This window comes from Hibiscus syriacus, unplaced genomic scaffold (assembly GCF_006381635.1).
Source record: "Hibiscus syriacus cultivar Baekdansim isolate YM2019G1 unplaced genomic scaffold, ASM638163v2 tig00012523_pilon, whole genome shotgun sequence".
NCBI lineage: Eukaryota > Viridiplantae > Streptophyta > Magnoliopsida > Malvales > Malvaceae > Hibiscus > Hibiscus syriacus.
In genome coordinates this window covers 790,286-813,558 of record NW_024062285.1, presented here as the reverse complement: position 1 = coordinate 813,558, position 23,273 = coordinate 790,286, and the positions used below count along the sequence as shown (strand labels likewise).

The window sequence follows — 23,273 nt, the reverse complement described above, 5'->3', positions numbered from 1 at the left end:
CTGTCATCATCAAGTTGTACCTGCAACATTTTTGTAGCAGTAAGTATAGGAACGGGGCAATGCATTGCTTTTCATTATTCTTATGTGTTTCTGAAAAAAAAAAAAGATCAAACGCATCTTTAATGTTAGCTGCATGGGGATAGGCACTAGGAGAAGCCATTACTGCAACTGCAGAAGAAAAGACGACAGGGTGGAGGGTAGGTGCCTAGGTGGGTTGGTGGAGTAGGCCTTGCACTAACTCTTTAAAAAAAATTGGATCAACATGTTAGCTCAGATTCAATGCCTTGAACAAAATTTAAGATTCAAATTTTAATTTATAAATGGAATAAATTGACTTCAGAGTACTTCCGTATAAAGTTAGTTCTTCGAATTCATCAATGGCAGCTAGTTTTTTACTAGTGTCTTCTAGATCATTACCTACTCCGACAGTACTTGCAAGAAAGAGAGGTGAAATTCGAAAAGCCAAAACACGAAACAAGCTGTGGTCTGAATGTAGAGTACAGAGATTATCACAGTAGTTTAGGTGAAAAAGAAGAAGCAAAAGATGGATTGTCGAGCATAAAATTGCGAGTCCTAGAGTGGTGTGTTCCCCAGTCATGGTCAAGTATTGCCTTGGGTCGGCAAAACATGGCATGCATGTCCTTTCTAATTTCTATACTAACCCATGAAAAAAGTGCAAGCATTGAATTTATTTTTAAAATGGAAATTTTTTATTTTTTCCATGTCTTAAATGATTAACAAATTAATTGCAGTGAGGAATTAACAAATCTGGTGCATTATGATGATGGTCGGAAGGCTTCATCATTCCCAAAGCTGAGTTCGAATCCTATGGGTTACAAATCACATATCAATATATTGTTCACTATCTCAGTTTTATATTACAAAAGGCAATGGAAGGAAGACAAAAAAGAAGGAAAAGAACGTAATTTGTCCATAACTTTGGTGTTTTTACAGATCCCAATGTATTGAAATTTTTAGGGATAGAGAGAAGAAAAGGGGGCAGCAAATCTGAAACTCTGTCCTATCAATATCGATGTAAGAAATTGGGTTGAGACCTCTCTCTTTGGTTTGTTTGTGTCTTTAAACTTACCCTGTCCCAAAATCAGGTTAAAATGACAAAAAAAAAACAGGGAGTACATTATATATTTTCACTGTCAGTAACAGACTCTTGAAGAGAAGATGAGTCAACTGACCCTCTCTCGTTGGTATCTCTATGTAAGGCTTCGTAGAGTCCACATATTACGTGTTATCTTCAGCATTTTTCCCAAAAAAGGATTTTTTTTTTCCGGAACTTTTTGTTGTTTTTAAATCTTAACCTTTTAGACTAGTAGTAAGAGTGTGAAGCATGCAGAGAACGAGCGAAATATAGTAGACTCCTTGCCAAAATTAGGGTTCGCATTTACTATCTTCTTTGAAACGCTCCACCCAACTGATTTTTAAAGCTTTCTTCCTTACTTTCCCATACCTTAAAAACTAAGGGAAAAGGGGTTATTTTCTGTTGAAGAGAGATAGGCAGAGAAGGGGGGGGGGGGTTGAGAACGAAGAGCTAAGCAGCAATAAACAAGCACAAATAGAGTTTTGCTTGCCTTCTTTCTCTTTCTTTCTCTCCATTCAAACTCACTTCTTTTTTAGAGAGGGAGTTGGAAACATTTGGAGTTTGTTCATCCTTTTGTCTCCTCTATCCTCTCTCTTTGTTTTTTTTATTATGTATATATGTTTATCTGCAAATTTGGGTTTCAATGGCGGAGTAAGTGTAAAGGCAGTGCTTGTAAATTTGTAGAGAAAAGAAAAAAAGAAAAGGACCTGAATCAAAGCTAGTGCTTGATATTTCCAGAAAAACAAGCAAAAGGTTGCATTACAAAGGAGCCTTCTTTGATGAGTTTTGGGGGATTTATTGATTACAGTTCTGGTACTAAAGAAGGCCTTGTGGGTGCAAGAATAGTTGCAGACATCCCTTATAGCAACAACAACCACGGCATACCCACTGGTGCTTTAGCTCAGTCTACTCACCTTGTCTCCCCTTCGCTTCCTAAGAACATGTTCAATTCCCCAGGCCTCTCTCTTGCTCTTGTAATCATAAAACATGAACACTCTTCTCTGATGTTTTGTTTTTGGAACTGTTGCTGGCTTTTGTCGTTAAAAGAAACTGATCTGGGTTGTTTTGTTTTCCTATCGTCTGTTTTGCAGCAACAACCTAATATGGGTGATAAGTGTTGGAAATAAAACACTCACACAAACAACTTTTATTGAAACTCAAACAAATATTACAAGAGTACTCTCACTCAAAAACAAGAACTACAACTCACTCTTATAAGACTTTGCTTCTTCACTCACTTAGAAGCTCTTAATTTTTCTTGATGCTTAAAACTAAAATGAGAAGGGGTATTTATACTACTCAAGAACAATCCTTCACCACACAAATAAACTAATTTAAACCATTACAAATTCAACAAATATCTAACTCTCACCTAACTAAATTGATGTAAGCAATGACATCATTAATTAAATGATGTAAGCAATGACATCTTTAATTAAATGATGTAAGTAATGACATCAATTTAGTTTGGGTTTGGGTTTAGGCTCCCATAATGGATCAAGTTTATGATCCAACACCCTCCCTTAAACTTGATCTCGTGACCCCTAGTAGGTTCCTTAATCTTAAGAAGTCTTCGCTGGTCAGTGGCTTGGTAAAAATATCAGCAACTTGATCTTGTGACTTCACATAATCAACTTCCACATCTTTTCTTGCAACACACTCCCTTATATAGTGATAGCGAATATCAATGTGCTTGCTTCGATCATGGAATACTGGATTCTTCGCTAAGGCAATGGCTGACTTGTTGTCGACACAAACCTTGGTAGGCTCTTCTTGTATCAAACCAATCTCCTTCAATAGATTTCTAAGCCAAATTGCATGACAAACACATGAGGTAGCAACATATTCCGCTTCACAAGTGGACAATGTGACAATCGGTTGTTTCTTTGACATCCATGTGAATGCAATATCTCCCATGAAAAATACGAATCCAGTAGTACTCCTTCGATTATCTATGTCTCCACCCCAATCACTGTCGCTATATCCAACAAGCTTGTAATCATTAGAAACTGAATAGAACAAGCCAAAGTCAATTGTACCTTTCAGATAGCGAAGAATTCTCTTTGCAGCTTTAAAATGGGTGGTTGTTGGGGATTCCATGTAGCGACTAACCAATCCAACTGCGTGAAGAATATCGGGTCTCGTGCAAGTTAGATAGCGTAGACTTCCTACCAAACTTTGAAGAATGTTGGATCTACACTTTCGCCTTCTTCATGTTTGGTCATCTTGATCCCGTATTCTGCCGGTGTGCTTATTGGCTTACAGTTCTCCATCTTGAACTTCTTCAGTATCTCCTTTGCATAGCTTTCCTGTGAAATGAAAATTCCATCATTTTGTTGCTTAACTTCAATGCCAAGGTAGTACGCCATGAACCCCATGTCTGTCATCTCGAATTCTTTCATCATCACATCCTTGAATTCATTAAACATGCTTGGGTTGCTTCCAGTGAAGATCAAATCGTCCACGTAGAGGCACACGATCAAAATATCTTCATCTTTGATCTTGATATATAGAGCATGCTCGTAGGGACATTTGTTGAAGCCATTCTCTTGGAAGTACTTGTCGATTCGGCTATTCCATGCCCTTGGTGCTTGTTTTAGCCCGTAAAGAGCCTTCTTCAACTTCAACACCTTGTCTTCATGCCCTTTGACTTCATAGCCTGATGGTTGCTGAATGTAAAGTTCCTCTTCAAGAACTCCATTTAGGAAGGCGGACTTTACATCCATCTGTTGTATCTTCCACTTGTTTTGAGCTGCTAAAGAAATGATTAGTCTGATAGTCTCCAATCGAGCAACAGGAGCAAATACCTCATCATAGTCAATTCCAGCCTTTTGACTATAGCCTTTAGCAACTAGCCTCGCCTTGTGCCTTTCAATCTCTCCTTTGGCGTTTTGCTTTGTTTTGTACACCCATTTGACACCTATCGCCTTATGTCCCTTGGGAAGTGAGGTAAGTTCCCATGTGTCATTCTTCTCGATGGCCTTGATTTCTTCGTCCATCGCATCTCTCCATTTCTTTTCTTGTACCGCTTCTTGAAAGCTCACTGGTTCACAATCGGCAAACAGACAAAATAATGTAAGATTATCTTGTCGTTCAGTTACCTCATAGAGATCTCTAAGGCTTCTTGTGCGTTGCACAACTCTTTCACTTTGACTCCCACTTGACGATGATGAAGGTGATGAGTCTCCTTGAGTGGTTGATGTTGGTGAAGTGGGTGGAGTTGCAAGCTCTTGTTGAGATTCATCTAGTTGCTCCCTCATTGTCTGCTCATCTTCTTCAAACTGAGGAAAGAAATTGAAGTCATCTGTATGAGAGTTAAAATCCCATTCTCCTTCTTCGTTGAAGACCACATCTCGACTAATCACAAACTTCTTATTGTCTGGATTGTACAACTTGTAGCCCTTCGAATTAGCATCATAGCCGATGAAGATAAAACTCTCGCTTTTTATCATCAAGCTTCGTTCTTCTCTCGTCTGGTACGTGAACATGGGCTATACTTCCAAAGGTTCTCAAGTGGGAAATGCCAGGCTTTCTTCCACTCCATGCCTCTTGCGGTGTCTTTCCCCATACACTTCTTGTTGGAGATCGATTTGACAAGTAGACTGCACACGATACTGCTTCCGCCCAAAATTCTTTGGGTAGTTTCTTGCTTTTGAGCATGCTTCGTGCCATGTCGAGGATTGTTCTATTCTTTCTTTCTGCCACACCATTTTGCTGGGGGGATCTAGGAACTGTCATTGGTCGACGAATTCCATTTGCTTCACAGAACTCTTGAAACTCCCTGGAAGTAAATTCTCCACCTCGATCGGATCTCATGGCTTTGATCTTTCTACCGCTTTCTCTCTCCACTGCTGCTTTGAACTTCTTGAAGACTTCAAAAACTTCTGACTTCTGTTTCAAGAATATACCCAGGTTTTTCTTGAAAAATCATCAATGAAGAGAAGAAAATAGTTATTGTTACCGAGAGAGCTTGGCTTGATCGGTCCACACACATCGGTATGGATGAGCTCAAGTGGCTTCTTAGCTCTTGTCTCTGACTCCTTTGGAAAGCTTTTCCTGAATTGTTTCCCGACTAGACACCCTTCACAGAGCTGGTCAGGATGGTTGATGTGAGGTAGTCCTTTCACCATCTCCTTCTTAGATAATAGCTCTAGACCTCCAAAATTGAGATGCCCAAATCGAAGATGCCAAAGCCATGATGCATCTTTGTAGCAAGCTTTCAGGCACTTTGCAACATCATTTGTATGTTGATCAAGAACATTCTATTCTTTGACATCGGCACTTTAGCAATGAAGTTATTCTTATCATCTTTTATAGAAAGATTATAATTATTCATATGAATATCATAACCTTTCTCTACCAGTTGCCCTAAACTTAAAATGTTACTTTTCATATTGGGCACATAGTAGACATTTGAAATAAATTGATGTCTCCCATCTTTCAAACGGATAAGAATGTTACCTCTCCCTTTCACTGCTATTGTGGAATCATCTCCAAACGAAACATTTCCACTTACTGACTCGTCTAGCTCCACAAACATGTCTTTCCTTCCACACATGTGATTGCTTGCACCACTGTCAAGATACCAGGAATTTGCTTGGCCACCATCAGTTTCCTTTCGTGCTAGAAGAAGAGTTTCTTTGCCATCTGTCTTTTCCTCCACGTAATTGGCCTTCTCCTCAATTTTGTTGTTGGGAGCTCTACATTCTGAAGCATAATGCCCAAATTTTTGACAATTATAACATCGAATTTGAGATTTGTCATACTTTGAGTTTGGATTAATTCTTCCACGGCCTCGTGTTGAGCTTTCTCCTCGTCCATGGCCTCTACCTCTGCCTTGGCCACGTTGGTTTCTATCATTGCGTTGGCTCTCATGCATATCCTTGAGTTGCAGCTTGAGGAGTTGCTCAGTAAACTCATGCTTCTTTTTATGCTTCTCTTCGTATGCTTGCAATGATCCTTGGAGCTGTTCGATCTTCATTTCTTCCAAGTCTTTAGTTTCTTCAATCGTCACGACGATGTGCTCAAATTTGGGATCCAACGAACGGAGTATCTTCTCTATTATCCTCACATCGTCTAACTTTTCACCATTTCTTTTTAATTGATTAGAAACAGCTACTACTCTTGAGAAATAATCTGAAATAGACTCAGATGCTTTCATGTTTAAGGATTCAAATTCACCTCTTAATGTTTGGAGACGAACCTTCTTCACTTGCTCGGATCCTTTGTAAGAGGTTTGCAGCTTCTCCCACGCTTCCTTGCTAGAGCTTGCACTTGAAATCTTTTCAAAACCATCATCATCTAATGCTTGATAGATGAGGTAGAGAGCCTTCTTGTCTCTCTTTCTTGAATCCTTCAAAGTTGTCTTTTGATCTGGTGTAAGAGTAGCAAAAACATCATCATCCGCAGGCTCGTTATAGCCTTTCTCTATGATATCCCACACATCTTGTGATCCAAGAAGTGCCTTCATTTTGATACTCCAATTGTCGTAGTTGTTGTTGTTGAGTGTCGGAACTTGGAATGGTGCCATACCATTTGCCATATCTCTCAATATAATCGGATTTTGTCTTCCGGCGGTGCGTGGCGGTGCGTCAGAACTCAGATTGAGAAAATTCTGGCGGCGTCGTATTCCTCTCGTCGAGACCTTCGATCTTTCCAACTCTCTCTGATGCCACTTTGTTGGAAATAAAACACTCACACAAACAACTTTTATTGAAACTCAAACAAATATTACAAGAGTACTCTCACTCAAAAACAAGAACTACAACTCACTCTTATAAGACTTTGCTTCTTCACTCACTTAGAAGCTCTTAATTTTTCTTGATGCTTAAAACTAAAATGAGAAGGGGTATTTATACTACTCAAGAACAATCCTTCACCACACAAATAAACTAATTTAAACCATTACAAATTCAACAAATATCTAACTCTCACCTAACTAAATTGATGTAAGCAATGACATCATTAATTAAATGATGTAAGCAATGACATCTTTAATTAAATGATGTAAGTAATGACATCAATTTAGTTTGGGTTTGGGTTTAGGCTCCCATAATGGATCAAGTTTATGATCCAACAATAAGCACTTAGGAGATGAAACTAGACTGGGTGAGAATTTTGAGGCAAGTATTGGGAGAAGAAGCAGAGAAGATGAACATGAGATCAGATCTGGTAGTGATAACATCGATAGTGTTTCTGGTGATGATCAAGATGCCGCCGCCGACAAACCTCCGAGGAAGAAGAGATACCACCGACACACTCCTCAGCAAATCCAAGAGCTCGAAGCGTATGATTTCATGTTCCTTTTTTCAGAAGCTTCAATATTTCTTCTCTCCTCCTATGGAACATTGCCTTAACCATTTTGGTTCTTTCCATTTTTTCTTTTTCTTTTTTGGTTTAGTCTCTTTAAGGAGTGCCCTCATCCCGATGAAAAACAGAGATTGGAGCTTAGCAAAAGGCTTTGCCTAGAAACCAGGCAGGTCAAGTTCTGGTTTCAAAATCGCCGGACTCAAATGAAGGTATACGCAGGAACCAACTATTGTTGTTTTAAATCTTTTTGGGTTACTTTTAAATGTTGAAATTTGATAATTTTTCAGACTCAATTAGAACGCCACGAGAACTCTTCACTGAGACAAGAGAACGACAAGCTTCGAGCTGAGAACACGTCTATTAGGGATGCTATGGGGAATCCAATATGTTCCAACTGTGGGGGTCCGGCTATTGTTGGTGATATATCACTTGAAGAGCAGCATCTTAGGATTGAGAACGCTCGCTTAAAAGATGAATTAGATCGAGTTTGTGCACTCGCTGGCAAGTTTTTAGGGCGTCCAATTTCAACACCTCCAATGCCGATCTCAAGTTTGGAGCTTGGTGTTGGTACCAATGGATTTGGCGGTCTAAGCACCGTTTCCTTGGCCGCTACGACGTGGCCTTTGGGGCCATATTTTGGAGGTGGGGTTACGAATTCTTTGCCGCCAGTGGCTACTACTACTAACAGACCAGCATCCGGAGTCACTGGACTCGATAGATCGGTGGAAAGATCGATGTTTTTGGAACTCGCTTTGGCCGCCATGGATGAACTGATTAAGATGGATCAAACTGATGAACCACTTTGGATTAGGAGCTTGGAAGATGGAAGAGAAATGTTAAACCATGATGAGTACTTGAGAATATTCACTCCTTGCATCGGCTTGAAACCAACCGGCTTTGAGAGTGAGGCTTCTAGAGAGACCGGTATGGTGATCATCAACAGTTTGGCCCTAGTGGAAACTTTGATGGACTCGGTTAGCCAACTACATATCATTCCATTAATGAACCAGTTTTCACTTGAATTTAAGGGTTTCGAACTCATTTTCTAAGCATTTTCCCTCTTTTGCTCCATAGAATCGTTGGGCGGAGATGTTTCCTTGTTTGATTGCTAGAACATCAACTACTGACGTGATATCCAATGGCATGGGAGGAACCAGAAATGGTTTAATTCAACTGGTATATAAGTTAGTTTGTTGCAAAAGTTAAATGCCCATATCACAAGTGTTGTGATAAATAGTTCTCCATATTTCAATTATGGTTCCAGATGCAGGCTGAGCTCCAAGTCCTCTCTCCTTTGGTTCCAGTGCGCGAGGTTAGTTTCTTAAGGTTCTGCAAGCAACATGCAGAAGGGGTCTGGGCAGTGGTGGATGTGTCCATCGATAGCATCCGAGAAAGTACTTCAGGTGCACCCACTTTTGTTAACTGTAGGAGGCTTCCTTCTGGCTGTGTTGTCCAAGATATGCCCAATGGATACTCCAAGGTACCCTCTTTTATTACCAAATATATGTTCAAGATATGTCCATTGATAGACATTTGCATTCCCAACTCCAACCTTCAAGAGGAACTTTGTTTTTTTCTAGTGATTACTCAGTGCAAGCCCCACACTGTCATTTCCTGGTTTGCTTCCAATTCAATTCATTAAACTAACCTCTCTGAAGAATCTGAACCTTCCTAGTGTCTTAATTTATTGATTTCGATGGTTCTAATGTCAAAATATTGTATAAATTTCAAGTTTCAACATCTGGGTTTTCTTCATCACAATAAAATAATCCCACTGCAACACCGCAGAACGATGCTGCTATCCCATTGTTTTTTTTTTTTATGTCAATGGAAGCCTCTGCTACTACAATTTTAGCTGGTTTTTTAGGCTTGAAGACATCAATTTCATAAATATATATCCACAAAATGCATTGTAATCCTGAGTTTCACATTGAATAGAATATTGTATTCTTTGATGCTGGCTCAATTTAAGACATGCATGTAACCGCGTGTGGACCAGGTTTCCTGCTCCGGCTGATGTTTTGTTTTGTTAGTTTTCGTTTTCCTAACTCGTAGAGAAAGACCCTTTAGTCAAACTCTTTTGTTTGTATTTGAGTATCTGTGATTGTGAGGCGACATTAGTACAAATTTCGATGTCACACCGCACTCAAACTAATACTTCCATTAAGCCCAATATTTCAGCCATTTTTCAATAATTTTTGCCTCGTATTTTTTTTTGGACTAATCAAATTCACTCAAATCTCAGGTTGTAACCTTGAACAAATTGTTTTAATTATTTTCTGAAAAAACTGCAGGTGACATGGGTTGAACATGCTCAATATGACAAGACTGAAGTTCACCAACTCTATCGCCTATTATTGAGCTCCGGCATGGCTTTCGGTGCAAAACGGTGGGTGGCCACCCTTCAAAGGCAATGCGAAGGCCTTGCTATACTTATGTCCACTGTTCCTACTATAAATCACACTGGTAATTAACATATGAAGACTGCTATTTAACTGCACTGTAGTACAATGTACTAGCATGATTGTTATTTTTTTCGTTTTTGTAGCTATAACTGCAAGTGGGAAGCGAAGCATGTTAAAGCTAGCTCAGCGCATGACCGATAACTTCTGTGCCGGAGTTTGTGCCTCGACGGTTCACAAATGGAACAAGCTGAATGCCGGGAACGTGGATGAAGATGTTAGGGTTATGACTCGGAAGAGCGTCGACGATCCCGGCGAGCCGTCTGGCATCGTGTTGAGCGCTGCCACATCGGTTTGGTTGCCTGTGTCACCTCAAAGACTGTTCGATTTTCTACGTGATGAACGTTTGAGGAGCGAGTGGGACATATTGTCCAACGGTGGACCTATGCAAGAAATGGCCCACATTGCTAAAGGCCAAGACCATGGCAACTGCGTCTCTCTCCTCCGTGCCAGTGTAAATATAATCTCGTCCTCAAGCTTTAAAATGTCGAACCCTAGGACTCTTTTAAGTTTTAACCTTTTTTCACCCCTTGGTTGCAGGCCATGAACGAGAACCAGAACAGCATGCTGATACTGCAGGAGACATGCATAGACGCGGCCGGGTCGCTTGTGGTGTACGCGCCTGTTGACATTCCAGCCATGCACGTAGTTATGAACGGTGGTGATTCTGCTTACGTGGCACTCCTACCTTCGGGTTTCGCCATCTTCCCGGACGGTCCGGGCTCTCCTGGGACCATCTCTAACGGCGGTGGCAATGAAGGATCGCCGAGAGTGGGTGGATCCCTACTCACGGTGGCGTTTCAAATATTGGTCAACAGTTTACCTACGGAAAAGCTGACGGTAGATTCGGTGGAGACGGTCAATAATCTGATTTCGTGCACCGTCCAGAAGATCAAAGCTGCCCTTCAGTGCGAAAGCTGAAGGGGTAAAATCTCACGTGATTCTGACCCGAGGGCAGTTTTTGTACTAGATTTTTTTTTCATTTTCTTACCAAGCCCTTTTTTCCTTTTCATTTTGTTGAGTTCCTACATGCATGCAAGTCTCTTGCGTATTTAGTTATCTAAGTGTGCAACTCAGTGAGTTCGGGGGGTGTCGAGTCAAGAGCGAACCGCACGTGGTGATGATCGGCTTAATCATGTGGATAGCTCGAGGGAAGGGAGGTGGTTCGGGTATTGACTCGGGTCGACCCTTCGAGATGGCTTAATCGAATCTGTTTTCCAGGTTTGGGGTTTAGTTTTTTCGATTTCATGGTCCTGTCCTACCCATAATGTCATGGAACATACCTGAATTGAGTTGTCACTTTCATTAGGGTTTTTGGCTCTTGGAAGCTTACTAAATTAATATATTAATCTCAAAATTTGTACTAACGTTCAAATTCAATGACTATTAAGTTAATTTGTATATAAAATTTCAAAAAAATATCAGAATCCTGAATTGAGTATTATATTATACAGATTCAACTCAACGACACAAGAGCTCGATAACAATCATACATAGTGTTGATGGCCACTTTGAGATACTATTAAGGGAAAAGAAAGCATCCATAAAAGCTTAACGAAATAGAAGAAACAAGAAGAATAGATGGCTCTACAAGGTAGTTGCGGGTGGTACTATTGTCCAAGCGAAACTTAGGACATTATGAGCAAGGAAGTTAACATCTCCAACATTGAAGTGTAAATCAATGCAACTACAACCAAAGTCAAAGTCAACCAAGTCTTGGAACTTTGCTTTAATAGCACATTTGACGGCGTTTGAGCAAGTGCAACCAACGCGCCACCGATGCAAGTTTGATATCATATGAGAGGTTGGGAGCAAGGCAGAAAGTTGCAGAGGAGGGCATTAAATGCGGGAGCAGAAGCTGTTGGGGGAGAGCGTTTATTCCATTAAATGCAAAGGGTTTGGCTTTGTGTCAAGGAATACGTGGAGAAAGACAATGAAACGGGGCCAAGTTTCTGGAGGGTATTTCTCAAACAAAGAAAGTGGCCTGACAGGAACGCCGTTTCTGGATCATGGGATATGTATGTATTGGCTGGCTTGCCAGCTTTAGCCTCTCTAACTTTTCTGATGGTGATGAATTTGTGGGGTGTAAGCCTAACAGGCTAAGCGTTAAACCCTTTCACGTTAGCACCCAGGAATACGAGTTTGGACGTTTTAGTCGATATGATTGCGGTTCGTCTCGATGCAATAATATCATTGCAGGAACCCCCAATCAGACCCAGCTTTGTCTTTTTTCCAGGCCCGGACGATAAAAACAGGTATAGTTTAACCGCTCTCATTTTTATCTCTGTTGCCTGTTGGAAATGATGTTTGGTTTCAGCCTCCTTGAAGAGGGAAATAAAATGGATTCCCTTCTTCTCTTTAAGATATAAAACCTTCATTCTCCCATGCATGCACGTACACGATGAGGGAGCGTGAGATCACCATTACATGTATACACCTAAGGCGGGCAAGGACGGAGGTAGAAGTCAAGAAAATGAAATGCTACCCGAAACCTATGGTAAATGATGTACGAAATCATCACATGATATTAAATTACCCAATTATTTCACAAGGTCTATTCGAAAGAAGAAATAACAGTTGGCCTTTATGACTTATGAGAGGGGCAGCATTTTTGGACTTTCCATTTCACATGCTTATGGGTTCCACCATATCCCCTTTCAAAACATGATACGCATCAACTTGGGGCAATGGGTGAACCTACTCGATCAATTTATAGTTTCTTAAACTGCACTGACGGGGTCTAGAACCATTCATTTCGGCCCAGTTTCTGCCTGTTTGGTATCTTTAACCATTGGGCTGAGTTGTGGTCCGGTAAGCAATTCTTGTCGTGATGGATGCGGTAAGCATGAGAAAAACTTGACTTAATAATATCAAATTTACAGGCCTAAATAAATAATGGATGATGACCATATTAGGGGCATGAGTGCCATCATGCCTAAAAACAGTAAAACTCATCGCTGTCGACCTAATCAAACGACAAGCACGGCAGTCGGCAGGTATAAACACTTGAACATAAAAAAATACTTAAAAGGAAAATGTTTTGCATGCTCTGGTAGACTGCCGACCATGCATGAATTGATCAAATATCATTGTCACTTTGAAAACAATTAGCTAATTATTGTCTCGTTTTTTCACGACTTGCCGTTCACTTGGTGTTGTTTCTATGGTATTGAAATCCATGGAAGTTTCCCATGACCCATCTCTGTTTTTCAAGGAAACTGAGTTTTTAGAACCAACAAAGACTGGCACCGGCAATCAAGCATGCATCATATTCGTTCAAGGGAAGTTCACCAGAAATAAGAGACAAGGAAACTGGACATTCACCATCCTCACTAATACTACATATATTAATACCACCATTTTTCCCATGCACAAATTGACTATGAAATTTGAACATAATTATTGACGTGACTTGATGATAACGTGACATTTATTAAAAAATAATAATAAAATATTTAAAATATTTGTTGAATACCATGGTTAGAAAAAAAATCTTAAATTTTGACTCAATCCCTTAATCTTATTGAAATAAATAAAAAAAATTTGGAAATTTGTTTTGATCATTGTGTTTAATAAATATTTTAACATAATCCCTTAATCCACAGACGCAGAAGACTCACGGTTCTGTTAGTCAAAACGACCAACGGATTTCAAGGGATAGGATGAATGTACTAAACAATTTCGAGGCCTAAATAAGGTAAAGAGGGGCGAAATTTTAATAAATTTAATGATTATTTTGTAATGATTCAATAAATTGAATGAGCATTTTGTAACAATTCAAAATAATAACCGAGTGTTATATAATTTAAAAGTTCATTGACCAAAAGAATCATTGAAGTATGGTTCAGTGACCTCTGCCGTAGTTTACCCAAAACTTTATCATAGGTATAAAATGTATGCATATTTGTAAAAATTAGGTTCAATTTGATGAAATCTACCTACTCAAAGAATTAGATGGATAGCCACTCCAAATTGGAATCCCAGTAACCACTCCAAGATCTCTCCGTCCATCAATGGGAATCCCCAGCCCAATACCACTAGCCGAAGCAGCTGCAGCCTGGGAAGAACAACCGTGTAAAGCCTCTTTTAATCTCAAACAAATATTAATAATCCCATTCTTCAGCCCCTTAGGATCCCTCAACCGATAACTCAAATACTGCAAGCAAGTCTCCGGCGAATACCCTCCGATGAAATCCGTCACCGGAATCCTAGCAAACCCCACGGGTTTTTCCCCTCCCGAAGAGCCCTTGCAATATTTGACTTGCAAGGTGATGAAGCTTGTTTGCATCGGCATGTCCATCACCAGTTTGTCGTTCCACGAAGGGTAGCTCCCGCCGTATCTGTCGATCTTCGTGGCCTTGTTGTTGAAAGAATCGATCGAAACGATGACGAATGCGTTCTTCTTGACCGGTTTGTTGCCGATCCTAAGGTCTTCTGCTGACAGTATTGTGATCTCCAGAGTGCGAGACTCGGTCTCCATTGCAACGAACAAAAGAGGAATAACAACGAAAGAAAAGCAAAACAGAAATTTGAGAGACGACGGCCGATGGGACTAAAGGATCGTTACAAAGAGTTATATATATATATATATAAACAAACACACATAAAGGAAGTTGACGAGAAAGGCAGTGGAAGAAGAGATGGTGGTTCACGCTAGACTTTTAATATTTTACCCCTTCAGACTATAAAGTAGGGTAAATCAATTCAAATACCACCAACCTTTAAGCTGATTCGTTTATACACCAGCATTTCAGTATTTTTAATTTTAGCACTAACATTTACTTTTAAGTGTAATTACACCACTCTGTCGTTGATGATTTAACGGCACAATAACATAGAAGCTCCGCGGTGACATGATGTTGCTAACGTGGAAGCCTCACCAAAATGAGACCGTTTTGAGATAACTATTTTGATGCTTAAAAAAGCTAAAACAACATAGTTTTGTTTGAAGAGATTTAGTTAAATTTAAGTTTAGTATGATTTGGACTTTAGACCATCAGATACAAAGATTAAAGCTTAGCCACTCAACTAACTTAAGATTTTTGTTATATTCATAAAAATAATATTTCTTTTTCAAAAAACACCTAAAATTTTTAATATTCCCAATTTCCCCAAACCCCTAAAAATGATAGTCTGATTTGGACACGGGGATTTTTGGGTTTTTTTTAGGAATTTTATGATTTTTTAAAAAAATTAATATTATTTATGTCAACAAAATGACGTCCTTTTAGACATCCACGTCAGCAACGTCATGGCACAGAGCTGTCATGTTACCGTGTCATTAAATTATTAACGGCGGAGCGACATAATTGCACTTAAAAGTAAAATATCAGTGCTAAAATTGACAAAATTAAAACGTTGGTGGTATAAACGAGTCAACTCTTAAAGATTGATGATATTTAAATTAGTTTACCCAAAAATGTAATAAGCATTAAATTATCCCATGTGTATATAATAATGGCTAATTCATTCAACCATCCCCAAACAATATATTGAATTGTAAATTAGTCCTTCAACTTCCAAACGTTCTTAAATAAATCTTCAAAGTATCAATATTTGTAAGTTTAGCCATTGATACTAAGGAGGAGCATAGTTAGAATATATTGGTCGCTTTTCATAAAAAAAAGTAAAGGAATTATCTATATAATAGGTAGACATGTATTTAAAATTTAGTGTTAAACGTGATTTATGTAGATTCGAGTTGTTATTTAATATTCAATTCATATTTATATTAATAAAAGGATGTGATTAATACTTTAACGATTCAATTAGAATATTTTAAATTTTAAAACTAATTTAAGGATGTTTGGTGAAATTGATCCACATTTTAATGATAAGCACGGGAGCGTGGCCCGATCGTGGCATGGTTGGAGATATTCAATTTTGGATTGAACTGCGGTCTCAATATTCTATACCCACCGTCGCCGTAAATCAACAACTAATTTAACATTTAATCCTTCAATTTTGCTTTTAATATTTAATATGTAGAATTAATTTTTTTTATTAATATAGAGTAAGTGATATTGAATGCTCACACCTCTGACATCTATGATGTTCGAATTCAGATCTTCAAAAAATAATAATTTTTTTTATCACGGAAACTACTTGATTCATACTCGAATTTAAGATTTGAATCACAAGTAGATGAGATTTAATCTATTAAAGTTTACACTTTTATCATATATTTATAAATATATATTTAAAAAGTAAAATTTACTCATTAATTACTTCTTTTTTTAAAGGAAATTCGTGGAGAAAAACGTAAGTAAACAGTGTTTCAACCATCGTTTCAATTGGAACAAAAACCGGTTCCAGTTCACATTTATACTAATGACAAATCTCTAGTTTGAATTTTCCTTCTTTTAATTCTTTTATTCAAGGTAAACTGACAAGGAAAAACATGTGTTTGTGTATGTAAGTCGGTTTTAATTATTTATTAATACGTGAAAGATCCCGCGTTCTATATATATATATATATATATATATATATATATATTTAAATGTTCTTAATTATTTAATATTATTGCTCATATTCATACATAATGGAGGAGTCATAGTTTGATGTAGGTGGATAAGTACTATCCTGAAATTTGAATTTTTTTTAATTAATTACTTATTTTACAGACGGTGTCCTTGAATTTTTTATTTGTATCCATAAACATATGTGTGTCTACCTTAAAAAAATATTTTTAGATCCGTTACCGTTGGCGTATATTCAAAACATGATTTCGTAATTTTGTTTGATTTGTGTCTGATTTATTTATATTTATAAATTATTTATGGTAAAAGAAGTAGTATAAGAATCAAAATCAAAACAAAATTGGAGCGCAACAAAAATAAAAACTTGGTAAGCAAAGGCTAGCGGTTACACTTTCTTTAATTAGACTTGAGAATTATAAAATCAAAGTAAGAATTAGAATATTATAATCTCAGTAACTTGGGAAGGAACTGCCATTACCACTTTGAAATAAAGTTCTCATTTGATGTCGACAAGTAATGCTAAATATTTTAAAGGGCTTAAATATATAAATGGTATCCAATCTATGTCTATCTTTTTAGTTTAGAGTTTAACGTTTTTTTTCATTCTAATTTGATACATAATGTTTTATTTCGTTACTTAAAATGAGTCCAGCAGTGACGGACCGTTAATTTTGACAGTTAATCCATTAAAAATGCCAACTTGTATATTTTTTATTGTAAAATATATAAATAAACCCTAAATTTTTAAGACGTTATACTTTAGTCACTCTGAAAGTTAAATATAAAGTAACCGGAATTTATCTCAACGACGGATGGAGGAAACGGCGTTGGGAAAATTCAAGGTTCATTAATGGGATTAGGAGGAAACTTGTCAAAAGCTTTATCTTAATTTCAAAAAATCAATTTTATTAATCTAAAATCTTCATTTTATAAAAGTTGTTTGAATTTTAATTAATTATCATACAATTAATTAGAACAAATAATTTTAAAAATCATTGGGTTTTTGATGGACGAACCCAAATAAGATACGGGATTCGAATTTAATAAATTTCAATTCGATCTAATATGATCATATCAAATTAAATTCTTTTAAAATAATATTTATGTTAAATCAAGTTGAATAGATTGAAAAATCGACTCGACTCGTTCCGATCCTGTAATCGGGTACGAGTCAAGTGGCAAAGTTGTGCATATGATCGATCGAGAGTGTACGGAGGGTCATGGATGGAAAACACGTCATTACTTCCGAAACAGGTCCCTCAAACCAACGTGATTTGCACTTTTATTTTTATAAAATTTGTCTTCTTTTTATTAAGTACTGCTTCTAGTAATGCCACCTTTATCACATGTGCTGGAAAAATGTATACACTATATAAGGGTTGTTTGTTATCTATTTTAAATTTCTAATTTAATATTATCAATTATTTTTTTATGTAAATAGAAATCGTCAGTTTTATTAAAAAAATATTTAATATTGTAAAATTATATAAGGATTATGTATAAAAAAAATTAAATATCTGATTGTATCGTTAAAATAAATCACAACAAGAGATTAAATTATTTAAAAAAGATCAATAATCGTAAATCAAATTATTTTAAGATTTTGGTAATTATCTATTTTGATTGTTACAGTGTATAGTTTGCCCTTGATTTAAATGTGTTTTGACGAGGGAACAGCGGAGACTTTAGGCTAACTGGATGAACTAAAAACTTGAGAGAATCTTGGCCCTCTTCCATACATCACCACTCTCTTGTCAGCAGTTTTGGAATACGGGCGTCCACGTGTTACACAACCAGTATTCGTTAATATTATTTGGTCGGCCACCTTATTAGCTAGATTGAGAAACGGTTAATTTTTTTAATATTTAATTATCGATTAATTTAGTTCAGAATTAATTAATTAATCGAATTAATTAAAATTATTAAATATTAAATATATATTTCAAGCTCAAATTTATTAAAAATTAAGATTAAATTATTTTTTAATCACATTATATTCATTAAATTATTAATAATTAATTAAATTATTAATAATTAATTAAATTATAACCTAAATAATTTTAGTTAATTCAGTTAACAGACTGAAATAACTAAACTTTATTTGGTTTGTTAATATTTTCAAAAAAATTCGATTCAATTAATGGTTAAAGAAAAAATTCGATTAATTGTAATTCGATTCAGTCGGATTCAGTCGGTGACCGAATTAACCGTTTGAACACCTCTAGTTTTAAGTCCAACTTTAATAAATTTGATGTTTCTTAATTGATAATAAAAATCTATTATTCAAAACAAGATTTAATTTAATCGAAACTTTATTAAAAGTTAAGTTACATGAATTAATTTATCTCAGTAGTTAAAAGTTAAGTTACGATTCGAACACCAACGATTATAGTAGATTGATTGAATGTTTGTTATCAAATTGTAGAGAGTATATATAACAGATAAAAAAAAAGTTACGGTAATTAAGAGTTTGGTAAGCTCAAGCGTCATGTGAATGAGCTCATTCATTACTCGAATTCAATATGAATATTGAGTATAACTAAGAATTGGATTTCTGCTAACGAAAAAATCGGAACAGACCTTTTAATTTTAGCTTCGCTCTACAGATTTTACAGCATCTGTGGTCTGGAGTTTGGGTGACTTGGTTGGAGATAGAAAAAGCTCCTTTGCATTGTCATTGCCGGATTGTGTTCTAGCTTGAGAGCTTCTTTTCCGAATGATCGATGGTATGTTTTTAAAACTCTTGGCTGCATTTCTCAATTTCGATTCCGGACTCGATGCCGTCCCGGCGTAGCCATCCGTATCAGGAAACTCACCGGTCGTCGTGTAAGTATTCGAATCCTTCGGTCGAAGCGACTCATAGCTTAAGAAACCAACTCTGATATTACAGTTTTCGGGTTCCAGAGCACTACAAGAATGGACTTGGTGGTTTTGAATACTCGGACCATGTGCATGGTCGTTTGAAGAAGACGGTCTAATTAGATCATTTGCAGCATAGAAGTCTATACTTGTTCCATGATTGCCTATATTGATTTGAGAAGCTGCCAGTAGCTCTACTTTCTTCCTCACTGAGCAGTTCCAGAGATTCTTTATTGAATTCTCTGTCCTGTAATGTTGAAAACAAAGGTGGTTGCTCGATTTCTTCCTCTTCAGATATCCATTGGATGGTTTTAAGGACATACCTTCCAAGAAGAAGCTTCGCTATCTTCGCCCACCGGTTCCCATACATTCCATGTTCCCTGATAAGAATCAGCTCTTCCTCTTCGGTCCAAGCACTTTTCTTTATATCTGGATTCAAGTGATTGCACCACCTGGATAAACAATTGGCTTTTACTTCATCTGTATGAAAACAAAACCAAACAGAGCTATTTAAAGCTATATGACTGGGAACCTTTCTCGACATTGCTTGCCGATGCGGCCTGGCAAATCTTTAGCTATTTCAGACCACTTCTTCTTCCCTTGCTTCCCCACAAGCTCAAAGATGATATCATCTTCCTGAGAGACCAGAAACACAAAAGAATGAAGCACTGTCATATATGATCCTAGACAGGCTCGTCTCGAATAAATAAAAAGGCGAAGAGAAGCATTGTTCAATTAACACCTCCTTGCTCCAAGGTCCTTTAACGAGGTCGGGATTAAGAATCTTCTGCCATCGATGTAGGGGCTGAACATTTGTTCTATGGGGAACCAACTCGGCTGCAATATGCAAATGATGTCAACAACGGATGATGCAACAGGACACAATAAGGGATTATGATCTGCCGCACTTCATTCCAGTTCCTTCAATGGAAGTAGAAACATAAAGCAACAGCTAAAATCATTCAAACACCAGCACACATGTACCTATCTTCTTCCAGTTTTTGCCATTGAACCTTTGGATTGCAATGGTCAACATGTTGTCCTGTTTTACAAATGGAAGGAAGATAACTAAACAAAATAAGCATTACTTCAACTAAATCACGAAAGCAGCTCTCAACCTGACGTTGGAGTCAACCTACTACCTTACCTCCCTTCACCCCATTGAGAATAGGGTCAGCTACTTTTTTATTATATATATATATTTAAAATAACTTATAAGCTACCCAATACTGACCTCCTCCTCTGTCCAACCTCCCTTAGTTGATCGTCTAGTGGGACCTGAGTTCCTCCTAAATAAACAGTAGAACTCTAATTTAAAGGATATATATATATATGTATATTATGATGAAAAATTCAGATTCATAATGCTATAGAAAAGAGTTGGAAGGATAAAATAAAAGAAAACCCTTGAACAGAAACTGTCTTTCGAACTGCATTATAAGTTTTATCAGCAATGCTCGTGGCATTATCAGTATCACCTTCCTCCTTAGCTGGTTTCATGCTCTAAAAAAATACTCCAATACCCAAAAAAGTTTTGCTTTTTCTAAAACCCTAATCAAACCTTAACCAGCAAGGCATAGGCACAGATCTTTTTTTTTATTATTAAAAGAACCCTAATGCAGAACTGGAACTTAGATTTTAATTCTAATGGTGTTTTTAGTGGTCAAAAGGGTTTTCTCTTTCAAAGAGAAACAAAATCAAACACTTGGGTTTTTGTTAGTCTCCTTGCTAAAGCTTTTCTTTTCTTTTAAAAATATTAAAATAAAATGAAGAGATGAGCAGATAAATACAAGAACAGAAGGATAAGAAGTAGAGTCCTAAAAGTTTGCTTTTTTTTCCTCTCTTTTTTAATCATAGTTTAGCAGGAACATGAGCTGATGTGTCCCCCATACTTCTGCAGGTTTAAAGATACTGATGCAAACTTCTTTGACGGCTTACATGTGGAACAACGGATCCGCATGATCATGACCGGGATGAACTCCAAACATCAGTTCCAGCTTCCTTAACTTGATCAGAGTCCTGCCATACCGAGACCAGCTAACTCGTTTTGGTGATCACGGAAGAGTTTAAGTAGTTCTCCATAGCCTTTGTTCCAAACCATATTCCCAATGTCGTAAGCCCCACTGACTATTATTTGTGAATCTCTTTTATCTTAACACTCTTGTATATCTGAAGTACAATATCTAATTTGAACATATTTTAAGTGGTGGTTGAATGATAGGCAGTAATAGTCTAGTGCCGAGAGCTTGATGTTGTATGCTATTTGTTCATTCATTGCAAATGATTGTGCAGGAATTTATAAACTTCACGCTGCATTATATTGCTAACTTGGATATCCCAATAAAAAGGCAAGAAAACTTAAGGAATGGTGTTCATACTTCAAACTCTAGCGCAACTCTATTTATTCTTCTAACCGTCCAAGATGAATGACGCAACCTCTTTATTGTTTTTCTTTGGTTTAGGGGTACATTCATAGAATTCCGAAGTGGGATGCTCAATGTATCTCCAATCGGACGAAACTGCAGCCAAGAAGAAAGGGATGAATTCGAGAAGTATGACAAGGTATAAAAAATACAAATCTAAAGGATATGGAATCAGTACTTTTAGGTGCATATGCTTAAACAAACCTAAATACATGAGATTTCAGGTTCAGAATATTCGCCCGGAAATGGTTTCTGTGCTTCGAGAAAAGTTTGCTCACCTGAATTTAACGTTCTCCATCGGAGGGAAAATAAGCTTTGATGTGAGTAATGCACATGGTTCGTGATTAAACGTTTTAAATTACCAAGAATGATGAAAGGAGTCGTCGATTATTTATTGCTTCATTTTGCTTGTAATAGGTTTTCCCCCGGGGCTGGGACAAAACATACCGCTTGAGATATCTTGAAGATTTTCCAGAAATCCACTTCTTTGGGGACAAAACATACAAGGTTGGTTCCATTCCACTTCTTTGGTCCTCCATTCTATATGATTCATAAATTACTTCAGCCTTTATCTTCGACAACGTTAATCAGGGAGGGAATGATCATGAAATTTATGAATCGAACAGAACAGTGGGACACACAGGTGAGTTGCTATCTCGAACTCGAACAATTTACACACAGATCTTCAATGTTCAATGATTTAATATGTTGTGGGCAGGATGATTAACATCATATTTGTTTTGGTCATGAAGTTACAAGTCCTGATGACACAGTGCAGCAGTGCAAAGCACTCTCCCTAAGCAACCCTTGAACGACACCATTTTTCATCTTGATGTTATCTATTTGTGTCACGTATTTTAATAGAGGAATAAGTGCCAAGCCGGAGCTTGCTCAAGTACGTAGTTTTTATATATAGTTCTCGTCAAATTGGTTAAAATTTGCTTATTCAGAACTTGCAGAGACTCTGTGTCACGATTATTCTTTTACTACAAGTTGAGGAAATCGAATTCACTTTTGGACCTTTACCGTATTGTGGTTGCAGCAATTTTTATCTTTTAGTGTATAAATAACATACAATACATCTACATTGTAGCCAAGAGGCAAAGTAAATAATACATAAATTAGAATATAGGCTTTTACCCAAATACACCTTTTTAATTAAAGGGTAAATTACATCATTCCTCACCGAACTTTACTCTCTCTCCTATTTTTCTCACCCAACTTTCAATTTGATCAATTTGCTCACTAAACTTTACAAATTGAATCATTTTGCTCACTCTGCCATTAACTATTTAACGGCGTTATGACGCGACACGGGCATCAAAACGACGTCATGTTGAAAAACTCAAATATACTCCAAAACAATGTCGTTTCAATGAGTAAAATAGGAGAAAGTAAAGTTCAGTGACTCATGGTGTAATTACCATTTTTCCTTCTATTTTTCATTTTTCTCTCTGCCGGCCACCATGTCATTTTCATTCCAGCTAGCATCGACCTCCGAAACGACGTCATTTTGAAAAATTTAAATATACTCCAAAACGACGTCATTTTGAAAAATTTAAATATACTCCAAAACGACATCATTTTGGTGAGTAAAATAAGAGAGTAAAGTTCAGTGACTCATGATGTGATTTACCATTTTTC

General features: G+C 37.2%; 3 protein-coding genes and 1 long non-coding RNA gene across 4 annotated transcripts; 2 read left to right on the top strand and 2 right to left on the bottom strand.

Moving 5' to 3' along the window:
- Nucleotides 1-1,779: 1,779 nt before the first annotated feature.
- LOC120205622 (homeobox-leucine zipper protein ANTHOCYANINLESS 2-like) lies at nt 1,780-10,798 on the top strand. The gene is made up of 11 exons (XM_039205479.1): nt 1,780-2,070; nt 2,188-2,210; nt 3,120-3,124; nt 7,187-7,382; nt 7,497-7,614; nt 7,693-8,379; nt 8,480-8,581; nt 8,670-8,885; nt 9,700-9,871; nt 9,954-10,321; nt 10,408-10,798. Exons 1-11 carry the CDS (start codon nt 1,876-1,878, stop codon nt 10,786-10,788), a joined length of 2,463 nt encoding a protein of 820 aa, XP_039061410.1. The 5' UTR covers nt 1,780-1,875; the 3' UTR covers nt 10,789-10,798.
- Nucleotides 10,799-13,786: 2,988 nt separating this feature from the next.
- LOC120205629 (BON1-associated protein 2-like) lies at nt 13,787-14,410 on the bottom strand. Its single transcript, XM_039205490.1, has one exon. It carries the CDS (start codon nt 14,345-14,347, stop codon nt 13,802-13,804), a length of 546 nt encoding a protein of 181 aa, XP_039061421.1. The 5' UTR covers nt 14,348-14,410; the 3' UTR covers nt 13,787-13,801.
- A 4,526-nt stretch (nt 14,411-18,936) lies between these two features.
- LOC120205684 (transcription factor MYB3R-1-like) lies at nt 18,937-20,706 on the bottom strand. Its single transcript, XM_039205523.1, has 7 exons — nt 20,612-20,706; nt 20,441-20,495; nt 20,191-20,248; nt 19,949-20,043; nt 19,739-19,842; nt 19,530-19,658; nt 18,937-19,453 (listed from the first exon to the last, which is right to left on the bottom strand). The coding sequence occupies exons 1-7, from the start codon at nt 20,704-20,706 to the stop codon at nt 18,937-18,939; spliced, it is 1,053 nt and encodes a 350-aa protein (XP_039061454.1).
- Nucleotides 20,707-21,604: 898 nt separating this feature from the next.
- Nucleotides 21,605-22,584, top strand: LOC120205634. Its single transcript, XR_005524043.1, has 4 exons — nt 21,605-21,768; nt 21,854-22,136; nt 22,221-22,272; nt 22,382-22,584. It is a non-coding gene; the product is annotated as an uncharacterized LOC120205634 (long non-coding RNA).
- The last annotated feature ends 689 nt before the right edge of the window (nt 22,585-23,273 follow it).